Genomic DNA, 19415 nt, shown 5'->3' with positions numbered 1-19415 from the left:
CACTGAATTTCTTTGCAATCTTTGGAACTTGTGAGCATTATCCATTTAATGCAGATTAACATAGAAAAAAAGAAAAGATTACATATATCAACCAGAGTCTGCTTTCTATTGCATGTGCTTATGTTAAATAAAAGTAACTCATGATTTCAGTTTTAAACCTGGCTACTAACTTGTCACACATTAACAAGTTTTTTTTTTTTCAAGGCACCCTGGAATGCTTCAGTTATCCCTAATAGAAAATACATTGAAACATTACATCATCTTCAGGTATAGAAATTGAAGTGCTTAAAGCCCCAGGAATCATAATAAGAAAGTACACCCTATTTGTTACTTGCAAAAAGAGGTAATGGTTGTAACACTGCACACACTCTTCTCTCACGAAAAAGCAAAAACAAACTTTCTGATGGGAACATCAAAATTGTTTATTTTCTGTGCCTGACACTTGGCAAATCCTATGAAACTGAACTGCTAGTAGTCTCCCCACTTCAAACCCTGGAGCGTAGCTGTAAACTTTTAAACACTAGGAATAATGACACACAGAAAACAGAAAGCCTTCAAGGACCTAAAAGAGCTACATAAATGTTTATATGTAATCTATGTAGTAATGTGCCAATTGTTAAAGGGCAGTTTGTCAGCACTGGATAGAACTGCTTCAGTAACAAAAAACAGGTCAACGGTAAAGATGCAAGCCCTTCTCTCATTAGGATATTTCCTAATCATACAAGGAAATCGAGTCTTAGTTTATAATGCACTTCTAAAAATCTCATTTAAATTATCTATACCAATGCTATCCTCTCATGTTCTCTCAGAGTTTAGTAAAAGAGGACAAAGAGAGACCATCTAATCTAAAGCAAACTATAGAGAAAAAGGTAACACAGACATCATTATTTCAGGAAACATTTGCTTTGAACATCTGGTTAAAAGAATCATTCTGTGCAAAAGTACATCCAAGCACACTACATCAGGAGACAAAAGAACGAAAAACAAGGTTTAGTACCCTGTGTCAATGAGAATGTTCTGGAAGTACATACATGATATTCAACCTCTGAGACTAAATTTTCACTTTCTAACTGTTGAAACTAAGAGAGTTCTTGGCATATTCTGAAGCATGTCTTTAACACTTATTTCAAAAGACCTTTCAATAAAAACCCAACACAACAAAACAACCAAAAAACCCCAACCTGAATTCATCAGCTTCCAAAGCTGATCCACCAAAGCTTCATTACATAAAGGGGACTCCATGTTCTTGGTAAAAGGTGGATTCTTAGTCAGCATATCCAAGATCTTATGCCTGAAAGAAATAGAAAAAACAATTTTTATTAAAGCCAAAAGAAATACACTACGAATACCAAGTCTGTTCAGTTTGAAATATTCTTACAAACTTATTCAACTACAGGATTTCTTCCAAATTTTTAATCAGTGTTTTATGCATTCAGCTCTTCCTTCTGTCCACAATATGCACTGACATAGACTTACTATCACCAATATAACTTTAAAAAGTAAGGTGCAAAGCAGCAGGATGTTATTAGACACAACTGTTAACAGTTGTAGAATACATTATGCTATTCTGTTTAGTAACGATCTTTTTTTGCACACTGACTTGGTAATTACAAAGAATAAGCAATACTGACAAATAAACTCCTTACATACTGACACCAAAGAATTTTTAAAAACCTGTAAATGTTTATGACTGACGCAAAATGGCAGGACCAAAACCAGTGAGTAGCACATTTTCCTGGAAAGAAACACTGCCACCTCTCAAGTTACACCGGAGTATAAAGATTCTTCACTTACCATGTTTGCTTACAATATTTACACACTGTGCTGAAAGTAGATACATTTTTCTCCACTTTCTTTCTTTAAAATTTGGCCTTGAAAACATTTAACAAATAATTCTTTGTTCCATTACTTATTATTTTAATGATTTTTCTCTGCATAGTCAGCTTTCCCCCTGCTGTCTTACACATTTGGAACAAGAAGACCCTTGCAGATACTTTTTTTTCCCCTTTTTCTTTTAGAAGAGGCTAACATATTGCACTCAATTGAAAATTTAAACTCTTCTTTAAAAGGATACAAATTAAATTCAATCTCCCTCCTAGACTGAAGCTAAACCTCCTCTAGTGAGTCTAACTGTATTTACTTTCATTAACAAGAATGACAGAAATAAAACAGAGAACAATCTTGCAGCTATGATCTTTGTAAGAAATCACCTGCAGAGACATAGCAAAAGTAATATTTATCTTTGAAACTCAGTATTTTAATGGTGGTCATAAGAAGTAAGTGTTGGGGAAAAACAATTATGAACCTTGGCATTCACAGGTTTATAACAAACATGCTAAAATATCCAATCACTTGTGTGAAAACAAAGTTGAAACGGGCAATATCAGAAATTATACCATATTTTCACATGATCCTTTCACCCCATCTACAGTCTAACAATTGCTTTACACCCCTTGCTGTCCAAATATTCTGCGCACTATGTCTCAACCTCTGTCCTTTCTATATATCACAAAGTCTTTTTTGCCATATGCAACACCAGATTTATACACTTTATTTATGATGATGAAATAACATCTAAGTTCAGACTTCTGCCTTCAGGGTAGTACATAAAAGACAAAAATAATATAATGCAGAGTAAGAACAGAGTATACTAATTTTTGAGATACGAACTCTTGAAACATCAAAACACATTTCAATTAATGTAGAACACCAAGAAGGAAAAACAGTTTTGTGAAGAAGTTTTAAGCAGTTAAGCACCTGATCTATTCTACTGATTCCAGGCCAAGAATTTATTTAGTAGTTTCAGCATTAGTAAAAATACTGGCTGTTTATTAACTCACTAACCTTATGTAGGGTACAGGATCATTCTGAACCATAGTAAGCAGCCACTGTAATTCTTCATAGCTCCTATCAACTGAAAAGCAAAATAAAATAAAATGCCTATAAATATATATAAACTAGAAGGATTTTGATCAAGACAATCATGAGTTCCTGAGTTAGCACACAAACAGCTCGAACCATTGCAACAAAAGAATTTCATTTATTATAGTGCAAATTCAAAGTAAAAAGGGGTTTACTCTACACTGAAATGGAAACATTTATGAAATTCCTACATGCCTTAATTGTTCAACAACAACCAAGTTGACTATTTGCGTAAGCACCGATTGGGAAGATCAGAGTAAAGGATCATCTTGACATTATGTGTTTCCTAAAATGAACACATTCAAATATCCTTTGAACAATAAGAAGTATAATTTCTTTTCTGTAGAGAATAGGGAATATACAATTCTCATACACAGAAATCTGTGAAAGATTATTTTCTTTAAACAGAATAGAAAGAGGTATACTACAGAGGCTTATACAGAACTACAATCATACTCTCCTCACTAGCCTTCATTAGTTTTTTAAATCAGTATACCTTGCAACTAAAATGGATTTTGAAACCTATCAGCAGATGCTTCTAGAAAATTGCTGCTTGGCACCACTGGAAACAAAGTCAGTCTGTTAGTTTAAAATGTAAGTTACATTACAAAATTCCTTTGGTTATCAGAGTAACATTGCAAAATAGGAAACAACGTAGGATATCATCACGACTGATCACACAAAAAAATGAAAGAATTTTCATATCTTTTTCTCAGGTGCATAACTGTAAGATTTTTACAATAGTATTTTCTTCTCATTTCTTTAAAACAATGAAGAGGGTGCATTACTGTATAGACAGGTCCAAAAACATTTCTGTTGCTTTCCATTTTGTGGTCCTAACAATGTATTTCTTTCTTCCCCTAGTCTACTGTATTTTTACTTCTAAATACCTCAGTTCAACTTTCCACTCTGATTTCAGTCAGTTTTCAGTCAAGAATTTTTAAATGTAACTTCTTTAGTCCAATCAATTCTCATACCTATTATTCTCTTGTTATTTCACTAGGGTAAGTTGCTTTTAACACAAGAAGCATTTATTTATAACATAAGAATCAGCACTGTTCTATTACAAGTTTTAAAAATGCTTTGGACGACTAGAACATAAGATCTTTTCCTGGGCTGGGAGAAGGCAACTCCATTGTAATATTCCTTAGAAGCTGGCTGAAGAATCTTGTGCAAGCCATTTACAAGTCAGCATTGCTCTTCCTGCAATCCAACCAAAACAAAACTGGTGGGGCACCGATAAGCCCTGTTAAGAGGCAGGAAGTATTAGCTCAGACCACGCACCCTTTAGAGCACGGCTACACAGTTCTGGATGATGCCAGGGCAAATTCGTAGCCATACAGACCAGAACGACAACCTCAGATTTGCTTTAAACATCAGAGAAATCTGAAAAGCTATGCCTAGAAGGTATTTTATGGGATTAATCCCTTAAAAAAGCAGCTCCAGGCACAGCTGCTTTTCCTGGCTTGGGACAGAAGGCAGCTAGAACACTGCATGCAAAAGTTGTTTTGCATGTAACAAAAACAATATTGTATTACTACGCAGCAAAGAATTGCAACGTGGCAAACACTAGGTCACAATCATTAGCAAATTGCAATTACTCTGATAACATAAGGGATTTTAGAATGGTTTTTTGATTAGAAAATGAGAAGTCTGGGAGATGAATCCTTTAGGCTTACAGTACTGGATAACAAAACCAGGAAACACCATACTTCTGTGATTAAAGAATAAAATTTCTTCTTCTGTATTTTGAACTTGTTTCTACTTGAAATAAAGTCAGTCTTCCCTGCTATTTGCCTTACAGCGTAAACTAAGGCTGCTAGGCTTCCAAAACTTTGCTGCTAATGCATTTAACCTGCTCTTCAAATTTATACAGGAACTATGAAACGATTTGGAGAGCAATGACAAATTAAACCTGACCTTGGGAAGAAAAAAATCTTATTAGGCTGGAGAGCCATACACCGGCCTGGTTTGGAAGAAACCTCAAAAGACCATCTGCTCAAACCTTTCATGGGAAAGGGAGCCTAGATGAGATTATCTAGCACTCTGGCCAACTGCATCTTGAAAACCTCCAGTGACTGGGACTCCACCACATCCCAGGGGAGGTTGTGCCCCTGACTGATTGTTGTCAATGTAAAAAGTTTTTCTTATATCAAGATGAAACCCCTCTTGGTGCAACTTGTACTTGTTAATCCTTCTCCTTTCCACTTTGTAGCTGCCCTTTAAGTACTGGAGTATTGTGATGAAGTCCCCCTGAGCCTTATCCAGGAAGAAAAGACCTAACTCCTTCAGTCTTCCTTCACAGAGCAGGTTCTCCAGCCCTCTGATCCACCTTCATGGCTCTTCTATGGACAGTCCCCAGACTGTACACATCTCTTGAATTGTGGGGGACACAACTATATACACTACTCAAGTACAGAGTGAACATTAGAGTGGGATGTTCACATCTCTGTCTCTGCTAGTACTGCCCCTGCAGATGCAGCCCAGGATCTGCTTTGCTGCAGCAGCACACTGCTGACTCATGGTCAGCTTGTTGTCCACCAGGACCCCCAAGTGCCTTTTGGCGATGCTGCTCCCCAGGCACAAAGATCCTGGCCTCTTCTGGGCTTTTTGTTATGTTGTCCCAGGTGCAGGACCTTGCACTTGTTAACTTCATACAGTTCCTGCTTGCTCTCTCTTCCAGCCTGTCCATGTCTCTCTGTAAGATGTATCTCCCTTCTGACATGTCCTCTTCACCACCCACTTTGGTGTCATCAACAAACTCAGTGAAGCTGCTTTGAATGTTGCTGTCCACATAATTTCTGAAGATGTTCCCTGAGGCACTTGTGACAGGCTGCCAGCCTCACTAAAAACCACTGATCACCATCCTCTGAGTGTGGCCCATGACCTGATTTCCTCCCCATTGCACTGACCACCCATCCTGTCTGTAGCTTGACAGTCTGTCTAGAAGAAGACTGTGGGAGAAGAAAGACATGTAGGTTTTCATACTTCTCTTCTGGTAGACACAAAAACAAGGGATTGCTTTCTGAAATAAAAATCCTCTTGAAATTTTTTTTTTCAATTACAAGAGATGGTGTATCAGTTCTCAATTACAGCAGAACATCTCTGAGATGCTAAACTTTAACATTCATGTGATTTGATAATGGATATTTATTTAGAATAGTTTGTTGTTATCTCTTTTAAATATGCAATTGCTTTGTTCTATACAAATAACTGCTATTAGTCATATAACTCTCAGAAGCTAATTTTAAAAAGTTAATAAACCCTGTTCACTTCAAGCCAGTTTAGATCAACTGTCCAAGCCCTTATATGCTGCCTCAAGCGTTTTACAAAGTTACCATGTCTCAAAAAAACCTCACTATTAACAGCAAAGAAAACAACTTATTCAGTTCCATGGAGAAATGATTTCTTTTTAAGTAACTTAAAAAAGGCAGTGCTATTCCTACACTGAGAGTTCCACCCAGAAAATACAGACTTTCCTTTTTATGGAAATTACAAAATTTGTCATCTTCCTTTACAAGAACTGTTAAAAGCAAGCTTTGGCACAAGTAACAGACATTTGATAACTGCTGGTTTGCATTCAGTATGAACTGGAAACCAGGTAGCCTGGAACAATAAGAATCACATCTCTTGGCAATAGATGGCCAATCATTTCTCCCTCCAAAGCCAGGTTTAGGGCTCTGCAAGACAAGCACTGCTAACTTCTCTATGGCTACTGTGTTCAGGGCTGGAAGGTTGTATTTGAGAAATGACAAGTGATGACCAGCTAGATAGCAGGCTGTGTTGTAAATTGTAGTGACTTCATAGCACACAGATATCTGCATCTGCTATCTCTGCATCAGAGAAAAGGCTGTTGGCAAGGGGCAAGGCAGTGAGGTACAGAAGTATTCTAGTCTATCACTTTCAGCTCCCACAGTGAGCTGGTTCAGCTCAATCACTGATTTCTTTAAGTAACCTTTCTACTACCTTTTTACCATTAAAGTTTTAGCTTTCTGTAGAATATTTCAAACATCTTACCCCATTATCTTGCTTATACACCACCCATTTGATCAGCTGTTTTAAAGATGTACTGTATTACTTTGTAGCACACTTCTTACCCAAGCCAGTTATTAAATATAAACACGATTCAAAAAAGGTCAAGAATTTAATGAGAAAACATTATTTCTATCAGTTTGTTTTTCCAAAGGGTGGGAGGAATTAGTGAGGAGACTACTCTAAAGGAAGAGAGCTGATGAGTAAGCTTTTCGTTCTCCAGTAATCTTTCCACTAACACTATATGAAGTGAAGAATAAAGCAAGCAGTCTAACAGAGAGAGAGATGCATAGCACCAGCACAGTTCTGAATTTTAGCTGTGTATCACTCACAGGGTCACCAAATGGTGTATGTGCAGAGGGTAATGGATACAGAATGCCTGGTATCCACTAGGCATTGGATCTGTCTTGTAATCTGTCTCGATTACAAGACAGAGCCTGAGAGAGATGCTCAGTGCACAACCTCCCTTGAAGTTATCAGATTTTCTGTACAACAGCCTGGTTTCAGTCTCCAAGTGTACTCCTGAATTCCACCACATGTGTTCACTCAAAGATTCCAATCGCCTTAAAACCTCCCATTGCCTATCTAATTTGAGAAGTCTTTGGATAGAATGACAGGAGGAATGTCAAAGTAATGGAGTCCTTAAATAAAAGGAGAAAACAATTATTCATGCAACAAGCAAAGGCAACTCTGCATTACCCAGAAAACAAAATAAAACCATGAAATCTGACACAGAATAATTAGAAGTCTAAATTCACCAGTCTGCTCTCAGAGGAAGAATTGAAGGATTTGGCCACTTTGACATGGATAAACCTTCAAACATAAGAAGTGTTACAAATCTGCTGAACAGACAAAGACTAACCCAAATAAATGAAAAGGACAGTATAATACTAAATTAACTTTATGAAATGCAAATAATTGAAGCTATAATTTTTAACTGCCTCTAAAAAAATCTGTCAGGATTGGGTTTCAACTTCAAAGAGCATTTAAGAAACTACTCAGGGTTTTGTTTCATGGACCTGCAGCAGTCAACCAAGGTAAAGGCAATATTAAAATAATGTAAACATCTCACAAACATAAGCTATGTATAAGGAATGGCAAAGCAGAATCAGCCAGAAAATCACTATAATAATTTAAGTTTCTAAAATTTATAACCGTAAGATGCATGAAAAAAGCAAAATAATATCAGCAAGAAGGTAAAGTAAAACCAAGAACTTTGACTAGCCATTATGGCTGAAATCAATTGAGTCAAAGTCACTGAAAATGAAGTTTTAAGAAGAAATCACCAAATCCTCTTACCATGACTCATTGTGCCATCCACTCATTATTTCAAAACTTAGGTATCTGATTCAATTTGCAAAACACTGAGAAACAATGCTCAGCACATCTTCATAAAACTTGTATTTGCTAGGACAAAGCATTAACAGAAATCTCAGCTTTTTATCGATATACCTGTCATCACACAAGGTCTTCTGGTGGACACCATTTAGACCTGATATTAATGAGGTAACCATTACATTTGTTCGAGAATTGTTACAAAGTGTCAAAATACTTGGAAGAAAGTACCTTTTGTGTAATCAACAACAGCCTCCAATGCTGCTATTCGGACATCGACGAAGTGCCCGTATTCTGCATACGACTTGAAGAGAGCAGGGTCACTTGGGACATGACCATTCTTCTGAAGCACTCGGATAGCTTTTAAACAGCTAGACATGGCAGAAAGAGAAAATTTACGTCAGGTTTATGGAATACCGGCCCAGAAAAATGAATCTACTTTCTCAAAATCAAGTACTGCAATTTTTCTAGAATTATGTTACCTTGTTAACATGTTACAACTACTTTCACAGCATTAACACACAGCTCTCATTATCTCACACAAATAAAATTCTCCACCATGTCAAATCCATTGTTTAGCTTCAGTAGAGCTGCACTAAGTCAGAGAAAACACAGCTCAGATGATGTTGTGTGCTCTACAGTTATTGTTACATGGCTACACTTTGCAAAACTTTCATAAATGCTCTTCTTAAAGAGGCCTAGGCATGATCAACTTATGACTGCTATTAAAAGGCTACACTGACAGAAAAGAATGTTGAAAAGTAAAGCAATCAAGACAAACTTGCACTATCGGCTTCTGAAAACTGGAAGGAATTTGACATTTAAAATTAAGACATACAAGCTAAAATCTCAAAAGCTAACTACAGACGAGTCTATAAAACACAAGAAAAGTAGCATCATTAAACCATACCTGACTGTAATGGTATGCCTGTAACTGGGAAGAAGCTTCTCCATATTTAGGAAACGAGTAATTTCCTCAAGAATAAGTCGTACATCAGGATTTAAGTTATCCAATGTTCGAACTTCATTGTTCACGCTGACTGCAGGAGTCACAGAGTTGGCTAGGGCATCAATGAGCTCAGCACGGTAGTAGTTGTCTGAAAACTAGATAAAAACAACACTTAACATGTGCAAATATAACAATATATATTCTTTCAAACCTAAGAAATGCTTAAGCCCTGTTCTAGAACGAGATCTTAAAACCCATGTGAGAAACTGCACAAGAAAACAAAACAGGAATGAATTAGTTCTGAAAATGCATTTGAGAGTGATTGAGCAAGCAGACATACTAGCAATCATTATTCTTCACGCCGTAATAAAAGCATATTAATGTTAATACATTGTTTTATAAAAATGGAAAGATCAGGAATTGAAAATCGTCCATATAGGGAAAATAAAAGCCATTATTTCAAATGTGAGCATCTAAACCTACCTATCTATTTCTGTATTTAGTACAAAGTTTAATAGGTGCTTAGCACCTCAGAAAATCATATAGTTTACCCAACCAGCAAATCTGTAAGATTCTGAAGTGAACTAATGAGCTCACTGTTGCTTAGCTGGGAAAATCTTGCTTCTTCATTCGCCCCTCTTACGTGGGCTCATAGTTTGACCCTTTCCATTATCCTGGCTTTTGCATCTGTTGGTTGTGTTAGTAAGCAGCAAAAACTGTAAAAATAAAATTTATAAAAAGCAGAAAGAAGTACTGTATTTGAATATTAGTTACTTTATTCTAAACAAATGCAACATCAGTACAGCCCGATCACTTCTTTAATGCTGGAGAGACGTTAGCACAACTCACCACTTTCTGTGACTACTGATGCTTGTGTCCATGTGTCTAACTCTACCTTTCCACCCTCCATCATCCTCTTATTTCAGTAATAAGCAACAAATGTTTTGTTACAGTATGTGTTTCTACACACAAGAAAAAGTGAGGCTTAGGACACATCAGATTGGTTCCACTCAAATTTGGATACGTCATTGGGAAGATTATGCTAGGCTCCTAATAGTTGTCCAATTCCACTAGCTAGGGAGATGGAATTTTTTATCATCTCAGGATATGAAAGGTCATATAATCATCCTTCAGAAGTGGTCTGTGAGAAGGAGTTTTGGATGATAACATTTCCAACTCAGATGCTTCAGTTTAGTGATGGAACAGGTTTCACCTGTTATTTAACTAGATGAAGACAATCCAGTTCTGTGAGCTAGAGTTGACATTCAGAACCCAGAATCCCACAGTCTTGTATATTGTTAAAAAAAGATTATTTCCTTTCCTTGCTCTTTCAAGTACTCCTCTCAACGTGAAAAAAACATCAACAAATTAGTGCTATGTGTTAGCCTCGTGCACATTTTCTCAAAACACATGGGTCTTTTGAACGAAAGAGAGTAAAGCAAGAAAAGTATGTGTGCAAATGGAAACAGGCAGGTCCTTAGAAAGTCAACAAGCACAAAGAGCTTTGAAACATCCAAAAAGTGCCTTCATAGAAATATCAGCTAGAGAACATTCTGTAACATTTACTGTTTAGTTTAGCAGATCACCTTTCCATCGACTCTCCTAACCACATATATACAGTTGTGGCATAAGACATCATGCAGTGCATTTACTAAGACTTTTTTCAACAACAGTAAAAAAAAGTAATAGATTAAAACAAACACATTCTTTACCTTATTCTTCCTGTTATCGTTATACTTGATCAAATCCAAAATAAACATTAAAACCTCCTTAGGACAGAGATTGTGAACATCCCTCAGAAGGGCCATGGCAACAGGCATAGTCTGTGTAATGAAATTAATACTAGCATCATTCTTACATTAGTGAAATGACAGTTACACCCTGAAAAAAGTACATCCTGAAAATCAGCAATTAACAAATTTACAAGAGCAAATCTCTGAAAAGTTGTACTTAAATAACTTCTGAAAGACTTACCACATGCTATCTAATTTTCATATCAAATAAACTATGTAGTTATTGCTCAATAATTAGCCACAAAAAGAAAAATGTATATCCAAGAACCGACTCTCAAGTCAAGACACTATTAAAAAGGCAATGAAACCAATGAAAGACAGAAAATGATGATGGAATTAATTCTGAAACAGACACTGAATTTGGGTGTTTTCACATGAACACAATGTCTAAGCTTCCGGTACCACTGAGACGTATAGAAACAAGAGGGTCAGTGAAGTCTCAAGAATTATTAGCCAGACAGGTATTACTCTGATCAGGTATTTATTTTAGAATGAGCTAAAAGCTCCACTCAACACAGATTTAGGAATCTTACTCTAGATCTACAAACTTGGGACATGAGATTAAAAAGGGACAAGAGTGTAAGATATAGTGGTAAAGAATGAGCAGTGACAAAAAAAGAAAAATGTAAGAGAAGGTCCAAGAAAGAGATGTGGGAAGAAGGATAAACCAATTTTGGACAGAGTCAAAAAACAAAATTTGAGTTTTCTCTATAATCAGTGATATGAAATCTATGAAATAAGAACTCAATCGCACAATAATTACAAAGTGAATCCTAAGAAAAAAAAATTGTAATTAATTTTGTTATCCACTGTTCAACCAAAAATTGTAGGTTCCAGTAAAAACCTGTCTAACACCAAAATAAGCTGCAGCAATACATGATGTTGACAACAGAAAGAAGAGGGCAAGAAGGATTATGCAGTGTCTTGGACTAAAAAGCCCACCAATTTAAGATTTATGAGATTATAACTGCCATTAAAGAAAAAAGGCAGTTGCTGAATTCACGTAAAAGATAAAATTAGTAGTTTCCTTACAATGCTATTTAAGAATGAGCTCACAAATAATTGCAAATAATTATTTTATGCACTCCATTCTTCTGAAGAAACTGTTAATTTAATTTGAGCTACTCAGAAAAAAATTGTTAAATTTTTTTAAATTGTTTTTTTTGCTAAGATGGAACAAACAGAAGCCATATGAAAAAGAATTAGTTACTTTGGATTTTTATGAAGGGGTAAAGCAGGATTGTGCTATCCAAGTTCCTGTAACTGTCAACTGTAGGAACATTTTCCTATTTTGACAATTCTTTTAAAACATTCATTGAGAAAAATAAATTTTACCTTTTGCAGAAAGTAGCTTTGAAAGTTCATGAAATTGTTGGTCTTCACAATGTTTGGACAAGTCTTACAACAAAACATTCGAGTAAAGAGTGACTTCATGGCTGGTGGTCCTGTCCACGTACTTACCATGGAATTTGCAATCTGAATAAGCAGGGGGGAAGGGAAATCATATTAACATGACCACTGTAAGTTTAGTTTGGCTGTAGAAAAATACACATTTCCCATAATCAAAAAGGATAATTGCCAAGAACATTCTCTCCTTTAAATAGATTCTTATTTTCATCATTGTATTATCTTATATTAGCTAAGTTTGCACTGTCAGTCCCAATATATCCTCTCTACATTAAAGGTAAATTTTATGAAAATTGTTCCACTTGGAAGATGTCTGTAACTAATTATCTTTCCATGATAAACTTCTGTTCCTAATTATTTTCTCTTTCATATATTTTAGATGAAAATCCTGTGTTCGCTAAGCCAAGTTTTCTGACTCTACGAAAGCCAGTGATGGAAGAGTATTTTGCAATACCATCTTCCCCAATTTACCCTGCCAGTAACCTCAGCCTAGACTATAAAATAGGCCTCAGCCACCCTAAGAATAAAAGACCACCCCTAAAGTGAAAGGCAAGGCAGTTCCCTCTAACTTTGATTGTAATTTACTAATAAAGACTGTGCATTGAGAACAATTTATTGCTGTAGTCTGCTTTGGTACCACAAAGATAAAACTGCTTTCTGTGCTTTCCCAGCATCCTGAGTTTCATACGTTTGCTGTATGGAGCACTGAAAGCCTGCAGACAAGAACACCTGTGCCTGCTGATGGTTAATCTGCTTGATATGTGTGTGCACACAAAAAAATGGGATCAATGCACCCTACAATGTGGCAGGAATTTCCATCGTTTCAGACCCACCAAAAGCTAAGGAAAAATCTGTTCTCACACAGAAATAAATTAATTTGACCATTTTCTTCTAAATTATTTAGCTTGTTTCAACTGCTATTATGTACACAGTAAGTGAAAGAAAAGCAAGAGGCTATCTCAGTATGGGCACCAATCTGTTTCACCATTGCTCTTGTGTAAAATGGGTGCTTTATTACTGAAAACCATTTTCCCACTAAGTCAGGCTTCAAAGGAAAGTCAGAGAGGGAAAATACTGCAGTCACACTCGATGTTCCATTTGCAGTAACTGAAGTGTTCAAATTAAAGATGCAGGTATAGCTTTTTCTGTAAACTTCAACTACTCTTCCTGCAGAGGAAGCTTAATCCCAGACTGCTTAGAAACCATGACGAAGAACTTAAAACTGCAAATAGGAAATTTATGTAGCAGTGTCAGATAAAATCCAATCCCTAAAATATCTAAGTTTACTATGTTTACAAGATATTCACAATTCCATTAATATCAGGGTGTATATTTTAAAACATTAACTTATTTTAAGTATTTCATTTTGCAAAAACTGCAGATGAACAATCGTATTTTCAAGTTAAATCAGTAATACATAAATCATCATCTTTTCAGTATTTTTTGGTTTTATCATGTGTTCTGACTCATTTGAATTTCTCTTTTCTGACAGAATCCAATTTTTCTACTTATTCTACTGATCCATTACACACTGAATTAAATATATCTGCACATTCTCTGAACAATAATGCAAGTAGCCCGCCTTCCTGTCTTGCATTATTTCTACTTGAAAAGGCAGCAGGTACACTCCATTTCTGCATCATTCAATTCAGTACAGCATAAAAAAGTGCACTAAGATGTAACTGTCATGCGCAGCTATGAATCTCCTCAATGTTTGGGAGGGAAAAGTTTGTGATGGTAGTGTTCCTTTTTAAAACTTTATTGCATATCCCCAGTACTGAAATGGATTCAAACTGGAAAATCAGCCTGCATACTCCTAGGAATTAATATTGTGACATTATTTTCTCCTTTCGCTGTATGTGTTATGTTTGTTGTGAAGGACTCTGCACAGTGTGTGTGTGTGTGTGTGCGCGCACGTACACACATCTCTTAATTTCTTTATGGATGAGGATTTAATGTGTCTCCTGGATACTCTATGGCTGAGAGACTGAAGTGCTGCTTTAATATGATATACATTGAGAAAGTGTAGTAAATTCAGTTTGATAATTGTATTGTCACAAATCATTTCTCTGTATCAACAGGAATAGACTAAGAACATTTGACAACAGTAACTGCAATCCAGTTAGAAACTGCAAATCAACAAAAAAGAACCCTCCCACCAAATAAACATGAGGGACTTGGGTTTTTTCAATAAAGAATACAAATCCTGAATATTTAAAAGCCGAGAAAATAAACACAGTTAATGACAACAGGAAGCTATTCCTGCTAACGCCCTGATGTTGGAATCAGTAACAGAATCTATTACACTTTTCCTCCTAGGTAACTTACATAAACATATGTACAACTCTGTTCTGCCATGTTCCTTCACCTTGATTCAGTGTCACAGCCATACTTTCTGCTTGCCTTATAATCCTCTTTTCTGTAAGTCAATCACCTTATGCATAGACCTAAGATTTTCCATACAATTACAACTGAACAAAACCAGTAATGATTATCTGCAGCCCAATTGCCTAAGAATTCAAAGTAAAGACAGAAAAAACTATTGCATTTAAATGTTTTAACAACTGGGGTTTTTTAATATTTATCTGTGGGATATACACTCTTAGATATTCCAAGCGAATTTATTATAAAAAGCACATATTTTAAGTCAGATACTGGCAGCACCAATACCAGCACAAAGACTGGCAGTTTTACATCAGCGCTTCATAATATTAAAATACTTTGTCAAAAACACTTCTTGGATTTTGATTTTTAAAATATGGCCTAAGAATTTATTTCTATACAGGTACTGAATTATTCCCAACAGGTATACAGCAGAAAGATGCCAATAATCTGAACTCTACAAATTGTCAATATATATGTCTTCACATCCATAAAAGTATGTCACCAACATGCCTTTTCAGAAACTCTTGTTCTTCTGTTTTTCCATCCAGTTGTTTTATGGAGCTTTCTAATTTTCATTCTTAATGTTAATTTTGTGTCTAACAAAAAAAGATCTTCCCTTTTCAAGGCAATTATTCAGCTTTTAATATTTAATTCTAGCCCAATTTGATGCTTGTTTGGTGACTCTATTCAATTTGAAATGATATAGAAGTAGCAATGTGAATTCATATTAGCAAAGATGAATTTCAGCACTTCAGAGTTCTCAACAAATTGGCCAAGGAACTTCCCTGTAAAATAATAAAAATATACTTTGGTTCTGAAAAAAAATTAAACAAAAGTCTTTTATTTCTGCCACTTAATGAAATCTGGAAAAATCCCTTGTGGTTTTCATGTCTGACATCTCAATTTTGACAATTATGAAAGCCTTATGTAGTCTCCATTTACAGACTAAAATAATACAGCTTTCCTTTCAAATCGGTCATGTTAAAAATACTTGGCGAATACATTTAAGAGGCTAAATATCAGGCCATTTTAAGAACTGTGATGGGTTTTGACCCTTTTTCAAACATTTACAAAATCTAGTGGATTTCTTCCCTTACTCCCACACCCAGACAACCTCACCTTTGCAAGGCAGAAGCAGGCCATCATTCTCACCCGGTAGAAACACTGTTCCTGTTCTAGGATATCAGTCAGTGCAAGACGTGATGCTGGAGTAGGGAACTTTTCCAGTGCCAGAATGGCTTCTTCTTGTGCAACCACATCTCTCTCATATCGAAGCTGATACTGCCACATGAAATCAGACTGTTCAAATTCTACCTTCCTCAGTACTGACATATCGGGGTCTATTCTTATCCAGAGCAAAGGGGAATCAGCACTAAGACAGACATGAAAAACATTAATAGCTTACAAAATTTCAAGACTGTACAAATTTCAAAGATGTTCTAACTTGCTATGAGTTATTTGTAAAGTATTTAGATGCAAAGAACCATAAAAAAAACTAGGTTAGAGGGGACTTTTGAAAGTCTCCTAGTCCAATCTCCTGCTTCTAGGATGGCAATTCTACAGCCTCCCAGGGCAATCTGTCCAAACCCATAATACATCAAAGTGAACACAGTGGTTTAGTATTTTTAACCTACAGATCTGTGTTTATGGTAAACTACTGTATAATCTCAGTTTATTTAATTCTACTTTCTCAGATGCTGTAAGTGAGAAGCACTTTATCACCTTCTAAAGGTTAAGACTACCAAAAAAAAACAAGAAAGGAAATCTGCTGGTAAATATCCAATTTTTTTGTATCAATAGATGTGAAAGTGCTTTACAACCACACACAAGTTATGATGTTGAAAGCTGACAAGGGTAACCATGCAAATGATGATAAAAGTGAAAGTATCAATAGATGGGATTAAGGTTATCCTACAGATAAAATGACGCAGCTGTATTCCATCTGAAAAAGCATTTTATGCTTTAGTATTCACACAGCACCATAACTGCAGAAGGAATTTATGGGAGCAACAAGCACAAACAATGCAATAAATTCTCTTATTTGTTTTTCCACATAAAAGTTACAACAGCAAAATACTGACACAGAATTAGGAGAGTGTTTGGAATGATGAAAAGAGCATCATTACAAATATGAGGTGTATGTCTTTATACATCTTAGAATATCTAGAATTACCATCAAGATAGTAGCTAGAGAAGAAAAGACAGTGATAAAGTGTATACTTGGGATTTAGAAGAACAAGAAAGAATGTTGTCCTAGTTAGGACAGCTGGGATCAGTTCATCATGGTGGGTGTAACCCAAAACTGTATTCTATAGCCTTCCATGTCATTTCCCAGAAACTAGACTATTGTTGTCAATAGACTATTTGCACCCTCTGCCCATAGAGCCTGACTCCTCAGGCTATAAACTAGGTGTTAAGAGGCCTGTGAGATAGGAGGATGTTTCTGTCCTCACACCCTTTGTGAACTCCCCGCCCTGAGGGGAGTACCAAGCATTCCTGCCTGAACTGGAGGATATATAATCTTGGAGTTTTGGAACATTTTTCAACCCACTCGTGGGATCCAGAGGACGGCTGCATCTCATCGCTCTCAACCAGACTTAGACCACCACTGGACTGCGATCACCAGTTCTGGCCAGACTGCAGCAGCTCTCCCACCAGCAGGTTCTTCCCCTCTCCCTTTACTTTGGACTCAAACAGGGCCCAAGGAACACCACTTTGTTCAGGCCCCAGGGTACTGGGTTATACATTTGGGTTTTTGTGGGTTGAGACCAATTGTTTGTTTGTATTATTGTACTTACTGTATTATTTTAATAAATTGTTATTCTGACTTATAATCTCTCCTTTGAGTTGGGTTCATTCCCCCTGCTGGTTAACTTTTAAACCAGCACAAATGTATATGATATTTTTGGAGCAGAGGAGTCCAAACTGGACAACAGAATGACTGCATCACGGATTAGAAGGTTATCAGGTAAAGTGTAAGTCATATACCAGTTCAAAGGTCATTCTAAGATCATTAAAGTCTCAGCTCACTGTAACACAACAGTGATCTGAACATAACTGATAAAAAATCCTCACAAATATTCATGTTTATTATTCTTCAATACCATTAAAAGACTATTCATATGTCAACTGTCATATAGAAATGATAGTAACAACTTGCTCAATGTATATATACCTTAAAAAATTTTTTCTCATCATATGAGATGAGGTTAAACTTATGAGAATCTCCAACACTTTTTAAGTGACAAGCAATCTTCCCTTCTTCAAAGAGACACCACCGGTTTTCAAGAGCAGATTATTTACTTCCCTTGTTACAGAAAACAAGGTACCAAAACCTTCCTGATTTTTGCAGGCACTACTGGCTCCAACTCAAGGAGGGTAAGGTGGGTATTTACATTGAGTAACAATTTGCTTCCAAAGAGCTTAACAGTTCGAACTGAAACTAATGCCAGTGTGAATTTCAGCATGAAGCACTTCATCATTATTTTTAATCTGAAAGGATTCTTTTGTAATTAACCACAGATTTCAGAACCTTGTCTGTCTTAGGGCAGTTAAATGGTCCTCATCAACAAAAAATGGCCTTACTTTGTTTCGAGCAAATTTTTGTTTACATTTTAGCTGTAGAGTCAGCTGAAAGGTATCACTGGAAATGTGTAAGAATTAAGTAATTTATTGTATCACCTTACCATGCCCAAGATTTATTATAAAAACAGATTATAGTGGTTAACCAACAATTTTAACACTTTGCCAGCATTTCCTCAGCTACAGAAGAAAAGTCTCAAAGAAGAAAAAGAAATGTGGTATAGTCTTGAAATCTGCCAGTCATATAATGAAGTACAAGATTATTATCCAGTTCTTCAAAATAGCATGCTTTAGACAAGGAGAACATGGCTCAGACTCACAACAAGCCAACTTACTCCATAGCAGAAAGGTCCATGTCCACCTCTTCTCCATTCATCAGTGGAATCTTTTTCTTCTTATTTCTATTAAATATAGAAAACAGAAAAAAAAAAAAAGTATTACTTACCAGAATGGCAAATATAAGTTTATAAATGGAGCATAAGCCAGCAAAAGTACTCTGTGTATTTCACCACACCAAAAAATGGTGCTCTCTCCAGCAAAAAGTATTCACAAATTTGAGCTGTGCATCCATTTCTATAATTTTTACTCCCATCATTTTTACAATTACACACAAAGGTAGAACTTTAAGAAGCAGAATTCAAAGTAACTATGAAAGTGCATTAGAAAACTGAGAGAATCTATTTGGGAAGTATGTTCCTTTTCCTGCCCATTAGTTTTACTGAACAGCACTGGCACTCTTAACAGAAAACTATGCAAGTGCTTCTTTCATGGATCTTCCCTTGAGGCACTCCTCTGGCCTACATTTGTCTTCCCCCTAATTTGTGATTCCCAATTGAATAATTTCATTATTTAGTTTTCATTCAATTCATTCTATATAAATAATCTCTTCATAAAACTTTTACAAAATTACTTAAGAACTGCATATAAAATGTAAGATTTCTTGCTGTCCTTAAACAGTAAGACATTTTATTTTCTCCACTTACAGGTAAACCTTGTTTAGTAAGATTAAG

At 35.9% G+C, this 19415-nt stretch overlaps 1 protein-coding gene across 2 annotated transcripts in view; it reads right to left on the bottom strand.

Annotated features, from left to right (window-relative positions):
* Positions 1-19415, bottom strand: part of TAF2 (TATA-box binding protein associated factor 2) — a 67039-nt gene that overhangs the window by 16527 nt on the left and 31097 nt on the right. For both annotated transcript variants that reach the window (XM_018077246.2, XM_018077256.2), the window contains exons 15-22: positions 18741-18806; positions 15943-16195; positions 12367-12507; positions 10951-11061; positions 9200-9393; positions 8521-8660; positions 2845-2914; positions 1182-1291 (exon numbers count right to left, since the gene is read on the bottom strand). In XM_018077246.2, the coding sequence (XP_017932735.2) occupies positions 1182-1291; positions 2845-2914; positions 8521-8660; positions 9200-9393; positions 10951-11061; positions 12367-12507; positions 15943-16195; positions 18741-18806 (1085 nt within the window). The remainder of the gene's footprint in view (positions 1-1181; positions 1292-2844; positions 2915-8520; positions 8661-9199; positions 9394-10950; positions 11062-12366; positions 12508-15942; positions 16196-18740; positions 18807-19415) is intronic.

Source organism: Manacus vitellinus, unplaced genomic scaffold (genome assembly GCF_001715985.3).
Source record: "Manacus vitellinus isolate BGI_N305 unplaced genomic scaffold, ASM171598v3 scaffold_1_pilon, whole genome shotgun sequence".
Classification (NCBI taxonomy): domain Eukaryota; kingdom Metazoa; phylum Chordata; class Aves; order Passeriformes; family Pipridae; genus Manacus; species Manacus vitellinus.
This window is presented reverse-complemented; position numbering and strand designations above follow the sequence as displayed.